Source organism: Coenobita brevimanus, chromosome 27 (assembly GCF_032717465.1).
Source record: "Coenobita brevimanus isolate Jiangsu-jjx chromosome 27, ASM3271746v2, whole genome shotgun sequence".
Lineage (NCBI taxonomy): Eukaryota > Metazoa > Arthropoda > Malacostraca > Decapoda > Coenobitidae > Coenobita > Coenobita brevimanus.
Window position 1 is genome coordinate 96488 of NC_136980.1, and position 18216 is coordinate 114703.

Consider the following 18216-nt stretch of genomic DNA (forward strand, 5'->3'; position numbering starts at 1 on the left):
ACTTATCTGTGGTTGATGGGTCTGTTCTGTCAGATAGACTCAGGTTAAACAACAACAGCAGCAACATATGCATTGACATTCCTAAGTTAATTGCAACCACTTGGTAGCAGCAAGAAAGCACTAAAACTTATGTCACCAGGACTCATGGAGCTATAAAAAAAAAAAAAAACTCTCTTTCCCATTCAAGGATGAAATGAGGTAGGTGCAGACAGCAAGAAAAAACTGACAGTAGGAGACTTAATCAACAGCACGCCTAATCAAATGGGCCACACACTCATTCAATCTCCATTCAAGAGAGAGAGAGAGAGAGAGAGAGAGAGATTGTTCAGGTACTTGAGGTGCTATCAGCTGGGTCAGTAACTGGGATAATATCTAACCGGCAATGATCTGGGTGCGATGAGGCCGTGGGTGTGGGGGTCATGGGGGGCGCAGAGGAAACATTCCCATGGATCTTTGTCCTTGATGGTCTGTACAGCATCAGGACCCACTAGCAGCATTATACACCCAATACAGTACACCCTGCAATGCATTGTGATCGAGGTAATTGCAAGTTTGGTGCTACTGTGCTGTAGAAGGAAGCTTAAAATATCAACACTGATAATTTTCATAATACAGCATCAGCATAATTTATGCTACAAACAGATAAACATCACATAAAAACTTTAGTACTTGCTGGCCCATGTCATGATTTGATTTACCTATTAATAATGGAATATAATAAGCACTTTCTCAAACACTATGAAAAGATGGATGGTGTTTAATATACTCTTCTAATTTACAGCAACATGGAAACATGGCGCTGTTCACTAAAGCCATTATTACAACATTGTTCTATTTCAATCACATTACGTGTTAATAACACAAAGTTATCAATGACAATATTTTTCAGATTCCTTGTTGCCCAAAACTAGGAAAGAGTCAGTTCCCACACAAATTTACTTTAGCACATTTCTTCTATCCTGACAGTGATCCTTAATCCCTTTCACCTCAGTCTTTGGCCAAATGTAGTCAAACCGAAAGGTCAACTTGTGTCCTGTCCAGTAGTAAACAAAGAAACTCGCTTCTTTTTTACGTGCAATCACGACTTAGCATTCAAGTTGTGGGAATGACCCAGTTCCCTCAGGTGAGAACAAACCAACTACATCAGCATCCTCTTGTAATTCCTATTTTGATTTTTAAGAAGATGCATGAAAGGTTTCTTCATTCTCCTTTCCTTGTTCTGATAAAAACTAAAATCAGCCTCAGATGTTTTTCCTGACTGCACACAGAACAAGAGACATTGCAATTTGAGATCATGTGGAATCTATGAATGGTTTTAATCAATTTTGAGTGTAATATTATATGAAGGTCTACTTAACACATAGAGTATGGAAACAGCATACATTTCACACTGACCGCAAAGGTGAATAAAGCACAACTCTGTCTCAGCAGGGGATTTTCACATGGCCACCACTGTTTACACATTCCATCACATCATGAAACAATGCTCCACACCACAATGCCTTCACTGGAGCTTTAATTTTGTGATGGAGGGTGCTGAGGACTGTTCAGTACAGTACAGACTGCATACTGCTCATCCTGACACCTTTATAGTTTATAACGAACTATTTCAGGGCATCCACAAAAGTTAATCTCACATAATAGCATTTTTACTTATCCAACACATTGAAGTTCCTCTAATTGCAGATTAAGGGGGTTCTACTGCAGTGCCTGCCTCACAGTGCTGGAGGGGGATGCCTTCACATAGTAACACTGATATAACTGAGCATCTCCAAAGTCCTGTTATTCAAATGTCCCTCAGTTCCCTCCTATCCCCAAAATGCTGGATGGTGGACTGCAGGAGAAGGGCAACTATGGCCCTAAGTCCACAGGGTTCATATTCCACGTGAACCTGCAGCTACAACTGCTACTTCCACCACCTGTTTCATGAAACATACCTGTGACAGTCATCAGAGTCACACAGCATCATCTCACCTGGGCAGCCACATATACAACAAAACGTCTGTAAGAAGAGGCATGTCAGCAATTAATATTTTTACACCTTCATATTTAGGTGGGACAAAAATGAGAAAACTGATGATAACATTTTCTTCTTTGGTTACTGGTACAATTGTTTAGCTCATCTATCATACAACCATCACATATATTTACAACCCCCATCCAATCCTAAACTACCCTACCAAGATCAAAAGGGCTCGGGACTAGGTATTTAAGAATCTGGACATTTATGGCTAAGGCTACTAGTTATTCAACCCTGAGGGGGCACTCCTTTTAACTAAACCCTGATGGACCACATGTAACTTATCATTAGCCATTTACCCATGGGGAGAGGATGGAGGGCGAAAGACTGACGAAGAGAGTGTATGTGAGTGAGGTGGAGGGGGGAAGAGGGAGGGGGAGGCCGAGGATGAGATGGAAGGATGGGGTGGAGAGGTATATGAGAGAGGGGGGTGTGAGTTGGGAGCAGGGCAGTGAAATGGCGGGGGACAGGGCGACTTGGAGGCGATTTGTTTGTGGCCACCCCAAACGGGATTGAGGCGTCTGGCAATAGATAGATAGATAGACACTCTAAAGAAACCTCCATACTGAGGGTGGGTGCACTCCAGCTGATGGTAATTGCCCAAACCAGCTGTTTACTTCAAATGAGCTCCAAAATATGTTGGGGAAAACCAAACATCAAATTTACTGCATATGGTGGAAGAATCTGTATGAACTTTGTCTCAGTGTACTTGTGGCTACATTTCCAGCCTAAAAGTGATCACTGTGGGTAGTTACAAAAACTGTAGGCACATTTACTTCAATGGTATAGCACATTTACCCTCATCTGACAATGATCCTCAACTCTCTCCACTCAGCTGATGGTCAAGTGAAGTCAGACTAAAGAGAGAACTTGACTAGTAACCATGGAAACTCATTCCTACCTCAAGACTAAGCCTCATGAAATTTCATGTAACCACGACCTAGAATTTAGCTTGTGAGGGCAGCCTAGTTCCCTCAGATGAAAATAAACCGACCTTATATCCCTCATGGTTAACGATGGCTATCTATACACTTATTACTCTAACTTGACCTAAAATTGTCTTCTCTCCATCCTGAATCCTGAGCTGTAACATGAAACTGGCATGAGGATATGATGCTACCGGTAGTCACGAAATGTGCCACAGAAAAATACAGAGCCATATAACTGTCTTTTTCTGCCACTGAGTTATGTGAAGTATGCTGCAAAAGGATGAAAATCTTGGCCAAGTTAGTGTAAAAGAACTATAAGACATAATACTGTACTCTGTATATATAACTGATGAATTATTAAAAATCTACATAAAGTCTACCTCACTAAACTATCACCTCTTCCTCATATTACTGAAGAGCAATAAGATGGAAAAAAAAAATAAAAAAATAAAAATGATGCTCTACAATTAACCCCTGCTGTCAAACATATCTTCAGATACTGTGGGTATTTCCTAAGACTTCATTAAGCTTAGGACTGAGATTTCAATTGAAGGGAACAGGAGCAGAAACTATCTACTGTATCTGTCTAAACCATGATACCTCAATCCTGTCAGTGGTGACCACAAACAAACTGCTTCCTCATCACCCTGTCCTCCATTATTTAGCTGCCCTCCCTCCAACTCACAGCCCCTGCTCTTGTATATCTCTCCAATCCATCTCATCCTTGGTCACCCCCACCTCACTCATACACACTCTACTAATAAGTCTCTCATTCTCCATCCTTTCCATACGGCCAAACCATCTTGGAGTATTTCTCTTAACACTCAGAATTCAATCACAAACACATCAATGTTTCTTTACCTCCTCACTTATCTGTCTGTCTTTCCTTTCTCAAATAATTTATTTTCTGTACTTCAAAGCTGCTGCCAACAAATGGTTATATTCAGCTTAGGAAAGGCTTCTCTGATTAATGTACAGAAATCTATCTTGCCTAAAATTTACTAAAGAAACATTCAACTTACACTCATATCATCTCTATACAGGGTGTTTGGGATGTCCTCAACAGCCTCCTGGTTGGGGGGAGAAAATGTTAAGTTAGTCATCAGAATAGTTTAGGTTGAATGTGAGTGAGTCTGATGATGATATCTTTTTTCATTATTCTTGCACTGTCCAATGCTGCATTACCCAACATACATCATTATCCACAAAGCAAAAAATTCTGGCTAAATTAAAGCAATATCTGTTTTTTACTGCATTAACCGGCAGCACATATGTTAACTAAATTTTTCAAACCACCTGCCACTTCCAGCAACACCCCTACCATCCAAGTGCCACTGACAACGCCCACCCCATCTGGGTCACAGAGAGTAAGCCATCCAGTGTTGGTGCAAATTAAGTTCATCATGGTGTGGCCTTTGTTGCTGTACTAAAACTTTACAGGGGTTATGTTGCTTGTCCAATCACCAGCACCCTCTCCTGTGCCCCTAGTCAATACTGGGGTACAGGAAATGTAAAACTGTCTCCTCTATGCCAATAACCACACAGCAAAAATCAGCAAAATCTTCTGCTACAGTATGGTTTGTATACAGTAACTGTACATTTTACTTTAAAATACAGCACTGCACTGAATGTATTTTATTTACAAAACACCTGACACTTTTACAACATAACACAGGCCCCCAAGGAAATTTGGGTGAGGCATTACAAATACAAGTCTAATGCACTACTATTACCGTACTCACCTGACATGCATAACACAGGCCCCCAAGGAAATCTGGGTGAGGTTTAAGGGGATGAGATTCTAGAGTTTACAAAAACATGCTACATAAATCACTGATACTCACCTGACATACGTGACACAGGCCCCAAAGAAAGAAATCTGGGTGAGGTTGACGGGGTTACAAATACAGGCCATATAAACACCTGATACTGACCTCACACATGACACAGGCCCCTGAGGAAATCTGGGTGAGGCTGACAGGGTTAAACATACAGGCCATATAAACCAATGATACTCACCTGACACGCACGACACAGTCCCCCAAGGAAATCTGGGTGAGGACCGGCCACCTGGCAGTCAACTTCATGGCAGGCAATGCACACTGTCTCTATAATCTCTTCACCATGCCTCACTCTGTCTAACAGTGCCACTGTAAGAAAAATTATCATCATTACCATTATTATAAAAAGGGCGTTATACGCTAGGAAATACGGTATATAAAATGGTAACAGGCAGTACCATTTCAACCCTTTCAAGGTGTAGCAACCTTAGGCTACATTACTGTTGTAGTAGTAGTAGCGGCAACCCTAGGCTCATATGGATAGTTTTAGTGGCAGTAGATACAACCCCAGCTCATCTGAATGTGAACCCTGTGGACTGCAGGTTGATGTAACCCTTCAGCAGTCCACTGTTCTTCTTTTGGGGGCAGCTCAGGAAATCAGGGACACTTGTATAACTGGGCACCAATGCCACCCAGTCATATTAGTTCCACCATGCTAAGGCATCCATTCCTAGAGACCTTTTGCTGAAGTAAATGCAATGTGGTGTGAGGGACTGCAATACAGACAAGGTACAGTGGCATGTCTATGGGCTATACCTGTATTTTGTGTTGTGAAAGTGAGGTGCATCAGGTGAGCAACTGTGTTGTGGTCAGACTGGATAGTCTGTGAGTATTTATTGTCAAGGGATAGGATAATAATGGATGATGGTTCTTTTAATCATGGCCATACCTTGCAAACATAACAGTACCTACATTCATAGTAGTACTGTACCTTGTACACATGATACTACTTATACTCACAGTCGTACCTTCCATACATAATACTACTTTAAATCACAATAGTATCTTGTATACATGATAGTATTTTTTTTACGATAGTACTTTGCACGTCAACTACTAACCTTTTGGCCTCCAGCTCCTCTCCTGGTTGTGATCGGAGGAATTTGACACACACTTTTCATAGCCAGCCATCATCAGTTTTATCTTCATAAGGCCTCGTATTATCCTATCAGACAACCTGTATTCTGAAACCAATAAACAGTTAGTTCTCACTTAAAGCTGCTTCATTATTAAGCTGCCAATCAATTAACATCTTTTTTTCACTCGGAGTTGCTTGAAATTCAATATAAGATTTTTCTGAAGTCAGTTATGTGTGTTTTTGTGTTTTTCAACCTCTTACCAGTACAGAATAAAAACCATGTAACCCTTCAAGCTGTTTTCATTAAAAGTATTGTTTCCCCAGTAGATATCCTAGAATTTACATGAAGACTAATTATACCTCAAGAATTAACAAATTTATAGTAGTGATGAAATGCACCTTCATTTAAAATACTGTACATACATTGTTCACATGAAAGAATTAAACCTACACGTTTAATGAGGGTCCAAGACAGTCTGACACACTTGTATCTTTGCAATAAACATAACTTCATTACTGAATGTGGGCATAAGTCTTCAACTGGGATGAAAAAATTAAGCCACTATAATCAGGTTGGTTTTATGTAACAAAGATCTGTAACCCTTTTGGAACTTTGTATATGGTTCAGTGCAATCTAACTGGATCAAAATGTAGTCAGATTCGACAAAAAGTTTGAATAGTATTCAAGGAGAATATTATTTGCTCAAAACTGTGGGTCATATGTTTAAACCTAAAATTTGAAAGTGGCATGCAGCTCCAAACATTTGAATATGATTTTTGAAATACTGTACATGAAAGGATGGAACATATTTGGCCTTCCTATATACAGTAACGAAGTAGAGTGGTTAATGAACTTTGTTTTCAACTCCTTACTACCCAAAGTAGAAGAATAAAATCACTTTCAGTGATAAGATTAAAATAAAGCAGATCTCACCATTAAGGAGGTGTTAATCAGGCATAAATGAAACTGATACCAGTAAGTTTCAATACTTTGTGCAAGTACGGTCAAGGACAAAGACTCAAGTTTTATTCCACTGTGTCTATGAGTGTGGTGAGAGTTAGAAGGAGAGCAGCCTATTGGAGGACAGGGTGACATGGAGGCCATTCGTTTATGGCTACTCCTCCAAAATTACAGGTAATAACATGATGGGCATTGTGAAGTAATGTAGGATGCTGAAGGATAGTATGGCCTTGAAAGTAAATGCTGGGCTGACAGTGATTATGGATAGTGAGGTAGACATACTCATTCTTCAAGATAGGATTGGTGTGTGCTGTGTGCAAGATGAGGCTGCTACTGTTTACTCTTTTCACCATAACTTGACCCAGATTTTCATTCTTTTGCAACTTATTTCACATAACTTAAAGCAGAAAAAGAAAATACAGTGACTCTATATCCTTCCCATAGCACTTTTGTGTGACTACAATCATATTCTAGAGAGCTACAACTAAGCATGAGGTATGGAGAGATGACAATTTTTGGCCAGGTTAGAGTAAACAGAGTTCTCTAGTTTGTGTGGTGCTTGTGGATGGTGCATATACGAGATACAGTAAACAGTGGTGTGAAAGGCCGAGCACGTGGTGATTACAAGTATGACATATGCAAGAGAGATTACATGATAAGAACTAAAGAATAGATGGAAAATCAGATCAGGTAAAGACTGAGGGAAACAGTTATCCAAGCATGTGTATAAATCGAGGCTTAGTATGTGTACATATCATCTTGGTTATGTGAGGAAAAAGATCTAGGCCCAGTATTCATGCTAGTTAAGGAAGCTCCTTGACACCTTTTCCTAAGGGATTTATTATGCTTATCACATTCCTGAGTGGCATTACGTGAGCAATAACCCCTACCACCCATTGGATATAAGGCTCAATCTGGTTGGAGCGCCTAAATTACCCACTAAACCATCAGGCGCCATAATATGGTTGTATAGTTACCACCCAGCATAGTAAATGGTTTCTTGGTGTACAGGAAATCACATACTATGCTTGGTGGTAACCATAAAACCAAATTATGGCATCTGGTAGTTCAGTGGGTAATTCAGGCACTCCAATCAGACTAAACCTGTGACGGTTTATATCTAAGGGATGGTTGGGGTTATTGCTCACGTAATGCCACTCAAAGATGAGTGAGGCTGGTCACTCTCATCTGAAATGTCACAACCAACTTGCATAGCCCCTGGCTCCTACGCCGCTCATGGAGCAACACAGGACTAGATGATGATGATGATGATGACATCTTACTGGCCTATTCTGTGTTATACAAACCCTTCAAACATGACCGCACTCTGCATAAATAACATACAAAAGGATACTAACCAGCCATATCCAAAATAACTGCTAAGGAACAGGTGTTATGGAGCCTTCTTACTGGATGAGAATACAGACCAAGGTGTAAATATGAATGAAAAATGTGGCAAAAATAGACCTTCTTACTCTTCTCAGGATTGTACGATTGGGCACTACGGCATCCATCTCGACCCCACTCCACAAGTCTGAAGGGGGTTAACTGCTCTAACCCTGACTGATGACGCAATTCCTGCAGTGAGTGAAATACACAGTGGTTCATATATCAAGTATTCTAGTTCACGTGGTTTTACATTACAATAGGACAATGCCATGGCTCTACATGTTTTCCATAGCACTTTTTCAAGACTTGCATCATATTCCTAAATTAATCCACTACTTCCACTCATCACTGGAGAGGAGGTAAACTTAGGCCAAGGTAAATAAGTCCTTTCTGCAGCACTTGTTCAATACTACCATCATATTTTAGTGTTAATCTACTGCTACCACTAAGCACTGTGTATGGAGAGACAGCAATTTTAGGCAAAGTTTAATAAATCCACTCCACAGCACCTCTTCATGACTAGCATCATATTCTAGCGTTAATCTATTGTAACAACTTGGGATTCAAGACTCAGAGATGACAATTTTAGGCTAAGTTAAAAACATCCTTCAAACAGCACTTCTTCCTGATTAGCACCATATTCTAGTGATAACATACTACTGCAACTCTGCATTCAAGATGGAGAGTCAGCAATTATAGGCCAAGTTAAATATATTCTTTCTACAGCACTTTTTCATGACAAGCATCATATTCCATTGTTAACCTTTGGCTACAGCTTAGCATTTACAATGGAGAGATAGTAATTTTAGGCCAAGTTAAACACATCTTTTCCATTACACTTCTTCACGACTAGCATCATATGGTATTCCAGTGTTCATCTACTGCTACATCACAGGATTCAAGACGGAGAGATGGTAACTTTAAGGTAAGTTAAATTAAAAGGGGTATAATAGGCTTTGGGGTAATGAACTCACCTGCAGGCCTTCCTTAATGGCTTTGCGTATATTGTTTTCCATTCGTGCACTTCTTTCCATTCTTGGAGCTACCGGCATTGCCCGAAAATCACGTATGTTCTTTAGAGACACCTGAAACATTAAGAAAAAAAAAGCTGAATAAGCTTTTAAATAATGTACTTGATGACAATACATAATATTTTAGATTAATAAAGTAAAAACAATACTTCTCTCTCTCTCTCTCTCTCTCTCAAGGTGACTCTACAATGAGTGACAGGTCAAATGGTTTTCTGTAATCCAGGATACCATTTATTAGGCTGGGTGGTAACCATATAACCACATAACACAGTGGTTTCCTGGGGTAAGGTGCTCCAATTGGATGGAGCCTGCAAGGACTTCCATCTGAGGGGTGGTATGGGTTTATTGCTAACCATGCCTCTCAGGGGCCAGTAAGGCTGGTCACCCTTGCCTTAAATGTTGGGACTAAGTACCCTAGCCTTGGGTTTCTAAGCTTATGTTACTATGGATCAAACTAGGATTGGAAGATGGAATGGAAAAACAGTTACAGCCAATCCCATCTTACCCCCTCTAACATATTGTATAGGGGCAAGTGACTAAGCTACTATAGTTCACAGACAATGTCCTTGTATTTCACCTCATTTTCATGTTAATCTTTCCTATAAATTCCATATTAACTTATAGAGGACCTGTCAATTAATGTTCCCCTGGGACCTATCAAGATAATTTCCTGAGTTTTCCCAGCAATACCAGTTGTAGGAGAAAGAAGGACTATAAGGTGTTTATGGCGATTATGGGTCTGGAAATAGCATACGACAAAGTGCAAAGAGAAGGATTGTGGAAGGTTTTGCGCATGTACGGTGTAGATGGTAAGCTGCTGGGTGCCGTCAAGAGTTTTTATGATGGGAGTGAAGCATGCGTAAGGGTTAATGGGCATCTACCCGAATGGTTCACAATCAATGTGGGTGTGCGACAAGGTTGTATGATGTCTCCATGGTTGTTCAAGACATATATATGGATGAGGTGATGTGAGAAGTAAAAACACGAGTAATGGAGAGAGGGATGGCGTTGGTAATGAATGGTGACATAAGGAAAATCTCAAATTTGTTGTATGCTGATTATGCGGTGCTACTTGCAAATACTGGACAAGAACTTGACACACTAGTGCAGAGTTTTGCTGATGTCTGTGAGCGTCGTGCCTTGAAAGTAAATGCAGAAAAGTGTAAAGTGATGGTTAATGAGAGAGAAGGCGACTCCCAGTGTGATGTTACAGTGAATGAAGAGAGACTGGAATTGGTGAGAGAATTCAAATACCTGGGAAGTGACAGAAAAAAAGAGAAAAATGTGCAAAAGAAATGGAAAGTAGTGACACAAGGAAGGAAAGTAGCTGGTGCTATGAAGGCCTCGATAAGAAGCAGAGGCTTGAGTGCTGCAGATGCGCAAGGCTTACATGAAGGAGTGTTAGCACCAACTTTAACATATGGATGTGAGACTACGGTGTAGCATGAAAATGAAAAGTCAGAGCAGAGGAGATGGGGCTGCTGAGGAATGTATGTGGAGTACAGATAGTGGATAGGATACGAAATAATGTGATTAGTGAAAGATGCGGAGTGAGGAAGTCTGTGGACACCAGAATTGAAGAGTGTACTGAAATGGTATGGTTATGTGGAGAGTATGCATAACAATAGAGTGGTGAAAAAGGTATATCTGAGCAAATTTGTAAGAGGAAGGAGGTGAGGTAGGCCAAGGAGAAGGTGGAGGGATATGGTGAATGAGTGTGTGAGAAAGAGGGGTATGGAATCAGTGAGGCTAGGGGTCTGCCAAGAGATCGAGCTGGCTGGATGAATATTGTGAGAAGAAGTGCATGATCAGTGATTTGGCACCCCATTTTAACGTGACAGTGTTCAGACTGACTCCATCAGATGTGTTTATGTGAAGCTACAGAATGTGGTGAGTTTTGGGAATATCCGATACAGCCAGGATTCTGAGGGCTTGAATGATGAGTGAAAGGAAGCATGGCCCATTGGACTGGGCAAATTTGGGCTGTCTGGACGTTACAACTCCTCACCCTGTCCTAGGGTGGGAAAGGAGGTCCAGATGATGATGACGGAGAAAGAAATGATAATTTGGTACGGACCACTAACGCAATGAGAACTTAGGTCCATCTACTATTAATATACAGTACAGCCAGATGACTGAATCCAAATGGTGGCCATAAATAAAATGTTTCTAGGTCACAGTCCTCTGCCTTATGACTGCCCGTTTCCCAACTCACACCATCCTCATCCACTTCATTCACATACATACAGGCTCATCTGAAATGTGAATCCAGTCGATTGCAGGCTGAAGCTCCCCTCCTCCTGCAGTCCACCATCCTCCTTTCCAGGGATAAAGAAGGAGATGAGGGAAGGTTGTACAACAAGGTAGTAAAGTTACCCAGACATAAGCATCACCACATGAAGGTGTCCCTCTTCAATATACCACATACAGAAATAAACTGGAATGAAAGAGAAGCTACTTATACACACACACACACACACACACACACACACACACACACACACACACACACACACACAAAGTCATCAAGAATATGGTACCAACTAAATATACTAACCTCCAGGACCCGATAGTCACCGAACCAATAAAGCCAGGCTTTGTCATTGGGCAGCTCATCCATACCACAGTCTTCATGGCTCACTATTATTGCTGTGGGAAAATGTCATGAAATCATCACCATACTGGACAATACTTGCATTTTTTATTTACTCTTTGGCAAGTATTTGCTTTTCTATCGGTTACATAATATTAACCATTACATGTTGGAACAGACTATGAAATTCTTCTTACAATGACAAAACATGAATTGCAACAGTTTTACCATATTTTTTACCCCAAGCTTATCAGCCACTGTAATATAATCTGTTGCTAACCTCCTCCTGTATTTAAAAAAAAAAAAAAACCCTCCCTACTAACCAGGCCATGGTGCATAGCCACTCATGGTGCCCCAAACAATGCGACCATAGTCGGTACTCTTGACTTGGGTTGGTTGTGTTCGTTGCCTCAGCTGACGCGCATCCTCACCTTCTGTTATCTGGATGGGAAGAAGACATCAATATTCAGTTAGGGACAAGACTATATTGAGTGCTCCACTGTATCTACTTCAGACTTATATAATTTTTGTTTTGTTTTGATTTTCCTTCCTGAAGAATCATATAAAAAAGAATTATACAAGCTGAGAGAAACATGCCAAGCCTCTCTTAGCTTTGGAATACTGGTCTGTTAAGAGTTGACAAAGACAGAAGGGGTGAAATACTGAGCATAATTTTGTTCTTGCCTGTTCATCATCATCATCAGAGAACTATTAAATGTGAAATGGACCAATCATTCACACACCACGCTATGTTGTTTTCTTCGTCATCATCATCATCATCATCCAGACCTCCTTGCCCACCCCAGGGCAAGGTGAGGAGTTGCAACATCCAGATTGCCCAAGTTTGCCCAATCCAATGGGCCATGCTTCCATTCCCACTCATCATTCAAGCCCCCAGAATCCTGGCTCTATGTGATATGTGAAAAAATTTCACCACATTCTGTAGCTTCTCATAAACGTATCCAATACAGTCAGTCCTGATGCTGACACATTAAAAAAGGGGTGCCAAACCCCTGATCATGCGCTTCTCACAACATTCATCCTGCCAGCTTGATCTAAAAATATTAAATATATAAACAGATAACAGAGAGCTGACATGATCCAGAAACTGTACAGCAGAACACAGAAGCAAGAGAACTATCAACAGTGTGTCCAGTGTAACTAGTCATGAGCATTCACTCACTATCCAATCCTGTGAAATGTTTTGCTCCATTTACCTACAATGGACTATGATAATCCTTTTAGCTCACTGTCTTTATTTTTATTTATTTATCTTTTTGATTTAATTTGTCTTTAATTTGCTCTGGTTTATAATTTGTCTATTTTTTTCTTTTTCATGCCTTCTCTCAAAGTTTTTTGTCCACTTAATTTTTGCATTTCACACTTTTTTTTTTAAAGCATGATTGGTTTTTGATTTTCCAATCTTGATCTTGACCAAGCTATTCAATAAGATATGGGTGACGGGGTTACTACCATCAGTTTGGAAGAATGGTGTAATTGTTAAAGTTCCGAAGAAGGGAGACCTGAGTGAATGTGGTAATTGGAGGGGAATCTCTTTGTCACCGATAGCTTTGAAAGTTTTCAGTAAAGTGTTGTTAAATAGGTTGGAGCCGGTGGTTGAGGGTATTCTGAGGGATGAACAGGCTGGTTTTAGAAAGGGACGTGGTTGCAATGATCAGATCTTTATAGTTAGGCATTTGATGTAGCAAGTTAATGAAATGAGAGTACAGTTAAGTCTTTGTTTTGTTGATTTTGAAAAGGCTTTTGATAGTGTTTCGAGAGAGACTATGGGGAAGATCATGAGACATTATGGAATACCAGAGGAGTTTGTGAGGGTCATTATGAACATGCATGAGGACATATTTTGTAAAGTGATGGTTGATGGTTGTCTGAATGATTCGTTTGAAGTCAAGTCCGGAGTAATTCAAGGTGGTGTTCGATCGCCTTTACTATTTATATTGGTCATTGATTACATTATGAAACGCGTTGGAACAGAAACCGGTGCAGGTATACTTTGGGGAGAGAACAGGAAACTTTTGGATTTAGATTATGCAGATGATATAGTTTTGATTTGTGATGGGCCAGAAGAGATGCAGAGAGTGTTGGACTGTTTGGTGAGTGAAGGTCACAAGGTGGGTTTGGTTATTAATTGTGGAAAAACTGAAATAATCAATATGAATATGGAAAATGCGCAGGAATGTGTAATTGGAGGTATGGTTGTAAAGCAAGTTGATAGGTTTAAATATTTAGGTACTTATTTAGCCAAGGATGGTTCTTTGAACTTTGAATTCGAGGAAAGGTTAAAGAAGGCTAATCAGGCAATGGGAATGCTTAAAAATATTTGGAATAATAACAATTTTTCTGTGCATACAAAAATCAAACTTTATAAGGTAATGGTTAGGAGCATCTTAATTTATGGACACGAGTCTTGGTACAGCACAGTGACTATGGAAAATAAATTCTTGGTGTTTGAAAACAAAGCACTTAGAAGAATATTAGGAGTTAAGTGGTGGGAAAGGATACCAAATAGTAGAATTAGAGAAATAACGGGAGTGCAGCCGGTCGATGAATATGTTAGATTCTCACGATGGAAGTGGCTAGGACATGTGTATAGGAGACAGGGAATAGTACGAGGTACACCAGGGTGGGTGGCACTTGGTAGGAGAGGTAGAGGAAGGCCAAAAGAGACGTGGGTGAGGACAATGAGACGGGAAGCTGGAGATGAGTGTTGGGGAGATCTTGAGGAGTTAGCACAAGATAGGATGTGGTGGTGTGAGTTCATCGAGGCCCTATGCATCCCCGAGGGTGCCACAGGAAATGATTGATTGATTGATTGATTGAATCTTTAACTTCCTTCCTAATTTGTCTTTACTACATTTTGCTACTTCCAGATGAGTTTCTTTAGCTTATGGAAAACTTTCATGGTTAACCCCTTTCATTCAGTGACATACAGTATAGTATATTTTTACATTTATTTTGCTATGTTCAGGCATTGTGGTAGGTGGGGGAACTTACCATCCACTCACTCGATGTAGTGCTCCTCTCAGATGTTTGCCCTTTCCTCTCCTCTTTCCTTCTGTCCTCTTATGTCTTTCTTTCCTTCATTCTTTCCTTTTCCTTCTGCCTATGGGTGACTTCACACTCCCCTTCTGTCTTTTTTTCCTTCACTCTTTCCTCTTCCTCTTCCCTATGGGTGACTACACTGAGTAACAAGCCAAATGGTTTCCAGTACACCACGAAACCACTTACTACACTGGGTGGTAACCATATAACCAAATTATGGCACCGGGTGGTTTAGTGGGTAATTAAGGCACTCTAATCGGACTGAGTCAGTGCAGGTGTAAATCCAAGGGGTGGTTGGGGTTTATTACTCACATAATGCCACTAAGAGATGAATGAGGCTGGTCACTCTCATCTTAAATGCCAGGATCAACTTGCCTAGCCCTGGGCTCCTACGATCCTCATGGGGCAACACTGGTTTAGATGAATGAATGAATGCTCTGTTCAGGGAAAACTATTTTTTTTTTTTTTCTTTTTTTTTTTTTCCCCATTGAGTGTACAGTTGGTAGAGAACACTGGCAATTCACCTTAATAAGCAGCAATGGAACTTTACCTCTTGCGTGATCAGAGTACAGTAATTCTTGTATTCAATTCCAGCTAAAACCTGATAATTTAATTCAGCTGAAAGTGAGTCACAAAAGTCCAAGAGCTAACAAACAGATTTACTGTAATTTACAACAGACATAACAAAAAGAAAGCAACTAATGACTTACTATACAACCAGGTTCAAAAGTTTACCTATTATTTCACTGCATCCACATCACACTCTGAGGTTGTCTGTCGTTTCCTCACCAATGCATTACATCAAAGAAAGTAATTTATGGGCAGAGAACCAAACTAAGTCCCTCTCAGCTTGGCAAGTTTTGCCAGCAAAGAGTGAGTTGATGCAATGGAAGTGAGTAAACTCTTATCCTTGACTGTAAATAATTACATCTCACCTCTGATAAGGATTGGGAATTTTGTCTTCTTGGTATTTCATCAGTTGCATCCATCTTTTCCTTGTCGTCTGAGCCTTCACCCTGCACATTATGGTAATGGACAAGAGATAAGTTTTGTGAGATAACTCTGACACACGTGAACATATGAAGTGGTGAAAAGTAATCAACATCATGGTCTTGACCTCTTTTCCCAACTAAGGACAGGGTGAGATAGGGTTCAGTAAACAACATCTGAGAAAGCAAAGAGGAAGAAATATAAATGCCATTCAAACCCTTGGAATCCTGCCTCCACCTCACAGTTCTAACCATCTGAATACATCTTTATTCAGTAAGGTCTCAGGCCACAGAATGGCCTACTTCTTCCTTCCTCTTTCTCATTCTATCTCTGTCTGCCCTTCCCTCCTCCTACTTCTCCCTTTCCTTCCTGACAGTTATCACTACTCTCCTTTCCACTTCAGGTGGCTCTACACTAAACTGATGGGCAAAATGATTTCCTGTATTCCAGGACGCCATTTAAACACTGGATGCAAATCATATAACCAGATAATGGGGTGACATGGAGCCTACTATGGTGTCCATGTTAACTGGGTGGAGATACGCAAACGTAGTGTCCAACCATGAACAAACCTCCAATTCTTCCCTGTGCCAGCAAGGCACTGTCAGCTGCAAGGGTTCATCTGTTCACTGCACAGGACAGCCCCACAGGGATGATTACTGGGTCTGCTTGGCAAGACAGATCGGGGCAGATCAACAAGAAAAGTAACACATATTACAGTATCACCTCCTGAAGTCTGGCACACATTTTGTGGTTCACTCTGTAATATACAGTAAGACTTGTTTAAGTCACCAGTATGTTTATACTCTTTGTCCCCTCTTTTTTTTTTTTCCCACCTATTAATCAACAATAAATTAATAATTAAAGTGGGTAATAAATTTCCATTAACACCTACAGCAGAATGCTGACCTGCCATCTTCTCCCCATTTACAGCACAGCTGAATAAATAAAGCTGTGAAATTTTGTAATACAGCTCTATCTTAAATGAAGAATGCCTGCATACAATACATACTGCATTTTAATATCTCAAGTGTCCCTATCTCTTCTCTTCTCCTCCATCTCCTTTTCTCTGCCTAAGTTCTTACTCATGATCTGGTACAGTACTGGATAGAGGGAGGGTTTAGGAGATAAGCCATGACATTCCAGTTCCATGTTAATTTTATACTGTATTATCTTTTCATTACACTGTACCATTTTGTCTCATTAACACTTTTTCTGTCTTATATACTTTGAAAGAGGTCCTACTGTATTCTGTTCTAGCTTCTGCACAGTGATCTGTTCCATCATCATCATCATCATCCGGACCTCCTTTCCCACCCGAGGGCAGGGTGAGGAGTAGCAATTTCCAGACAGCCTAAATTTGCCCAGTCCAATAGGCCACGCTTCCATTCACTCATCATTCAAGCTGGCTCTATCAGAAACGTCAAAAACATTCACCACGTTCTGTAGCTTCACATAAACGTATCCAACAGAGTCAATCCAGATGCTGCCACGTTAAATTTGGGTGCCAAATCCCTTATCATGTACTTCTCACGATGTTCATCCAGCCAGCTCGATCTCTTGTCAGTTCCCTAGCCTCACCAACTTCCAAACCTCTCTTCCTCACACACTCATCCACCATATTCTCTCCACCTTCCCCTTGGCCTACCTCGTCTCCTCCATCCTTCAAATTCGCTCGGATATACCTTTTTCAACACTCTATTGTTATCCATTCTCTCCACATGACCATACCATCTCAGTACACTCTCTTCGATTCTGGTGTCCACCGACTTCCTGACTCCACACCTTTCACGAATCACATTATTTTGTATCCTATCCACCCTCTGTACTCCATATACATTCCTCAGCAGTCCCATCTCCACTGCTCTCATTCTTGACTTTTCATTTTCATGCCACACCATAGTCTCACATCCATATGTTAAAGCTGGCACTACCACTCCTTCATGTAAACCTCATGAAGCTTGAACATTCAAGCCTCTGTTTCTTATCAAGGTCTTCATTGCACCAGCTACTTTCCTTCCTTGTGTCACTCTACTTTCCAATTCTTTTGTACATTTTCCTCTCTTTGCTATCACTGTGCCCAGGTATTTGAACTCTCTCACTAATTCCAGTCTCTCTCCATTCACTGTAACATCACAGTGGGAGTTACCTTCTCTCTTGAAAATCATCACTTTACTCTTTTCTACATTTACTCTCAAGACACAATGCTCACAGACTTCAGCAAAACTCTGCACTTGCCTACCAAGTTCTTGTCCGGTATTTGCAAAGTAGCCCTGCATCATCAGCATACAACAAATCTGAGATATTCGATCCATCACCAT

The 18216-nt window shown here is 40.6% G+C and overlaps 2 protein-coding genes across 2 annotated transcripts in view; both read right to left on the reverse strand.

Annotated features, from left to right (window-relative positions):
• The window catches only part of LOC145394337 (DNA (cytosine-5)-methyltransferase 3B-like), a 44883-nt gene that overhangs the window by 21194 nt on the left and 5473 nt on the right, over nt 1–18216 (reverse strand). The window contains exons 6-14 of the mRNA XM_080268214.1: nt 12166–12283; nt 11807–11898; nt 9193–9303; nt 8305–8407; nt 5852–5974; nt 4969–5099; nt 3972–4019; nt 1938–2002; nt 378–519 (exon numbers count right to left, since the gene is read on the reverse strand). Coding sequence (XP_080124340.1) covers nt 378–519; nt 1938–2002; nt 3972–4019; nt 4969–5099; nt 5852–5974; nt 8305–8407; nt 9193–9303; nt 11807–11898; nt 12166–12283 — 933 coding nt within the window. The remainder of the gene's footprint in view (nt 1–377; nt 520–1937; nt 2003–3971; nt 4020–4968; nt 5100–5851; nt 5975–8304; nt 8408–9192; nt 9304–11806; nt 11899–12165; nt 12284–18216) is intronic.
• Nucleotides 17559–18216, reverse strand: part of ppan (Brix domain-containing protein peter pan) — a 293924-nt gene continuing 293266 nt past the window's right edge. Inside the window, exon 10 of the transcript XR_013896405.1 lies at nt 17559–17593. The gene's annotated coding sequence lies outside the window, so the exon portion shown is untranslated. The remainder of the gene's footprint in view (nt 17594–18216) is intronic.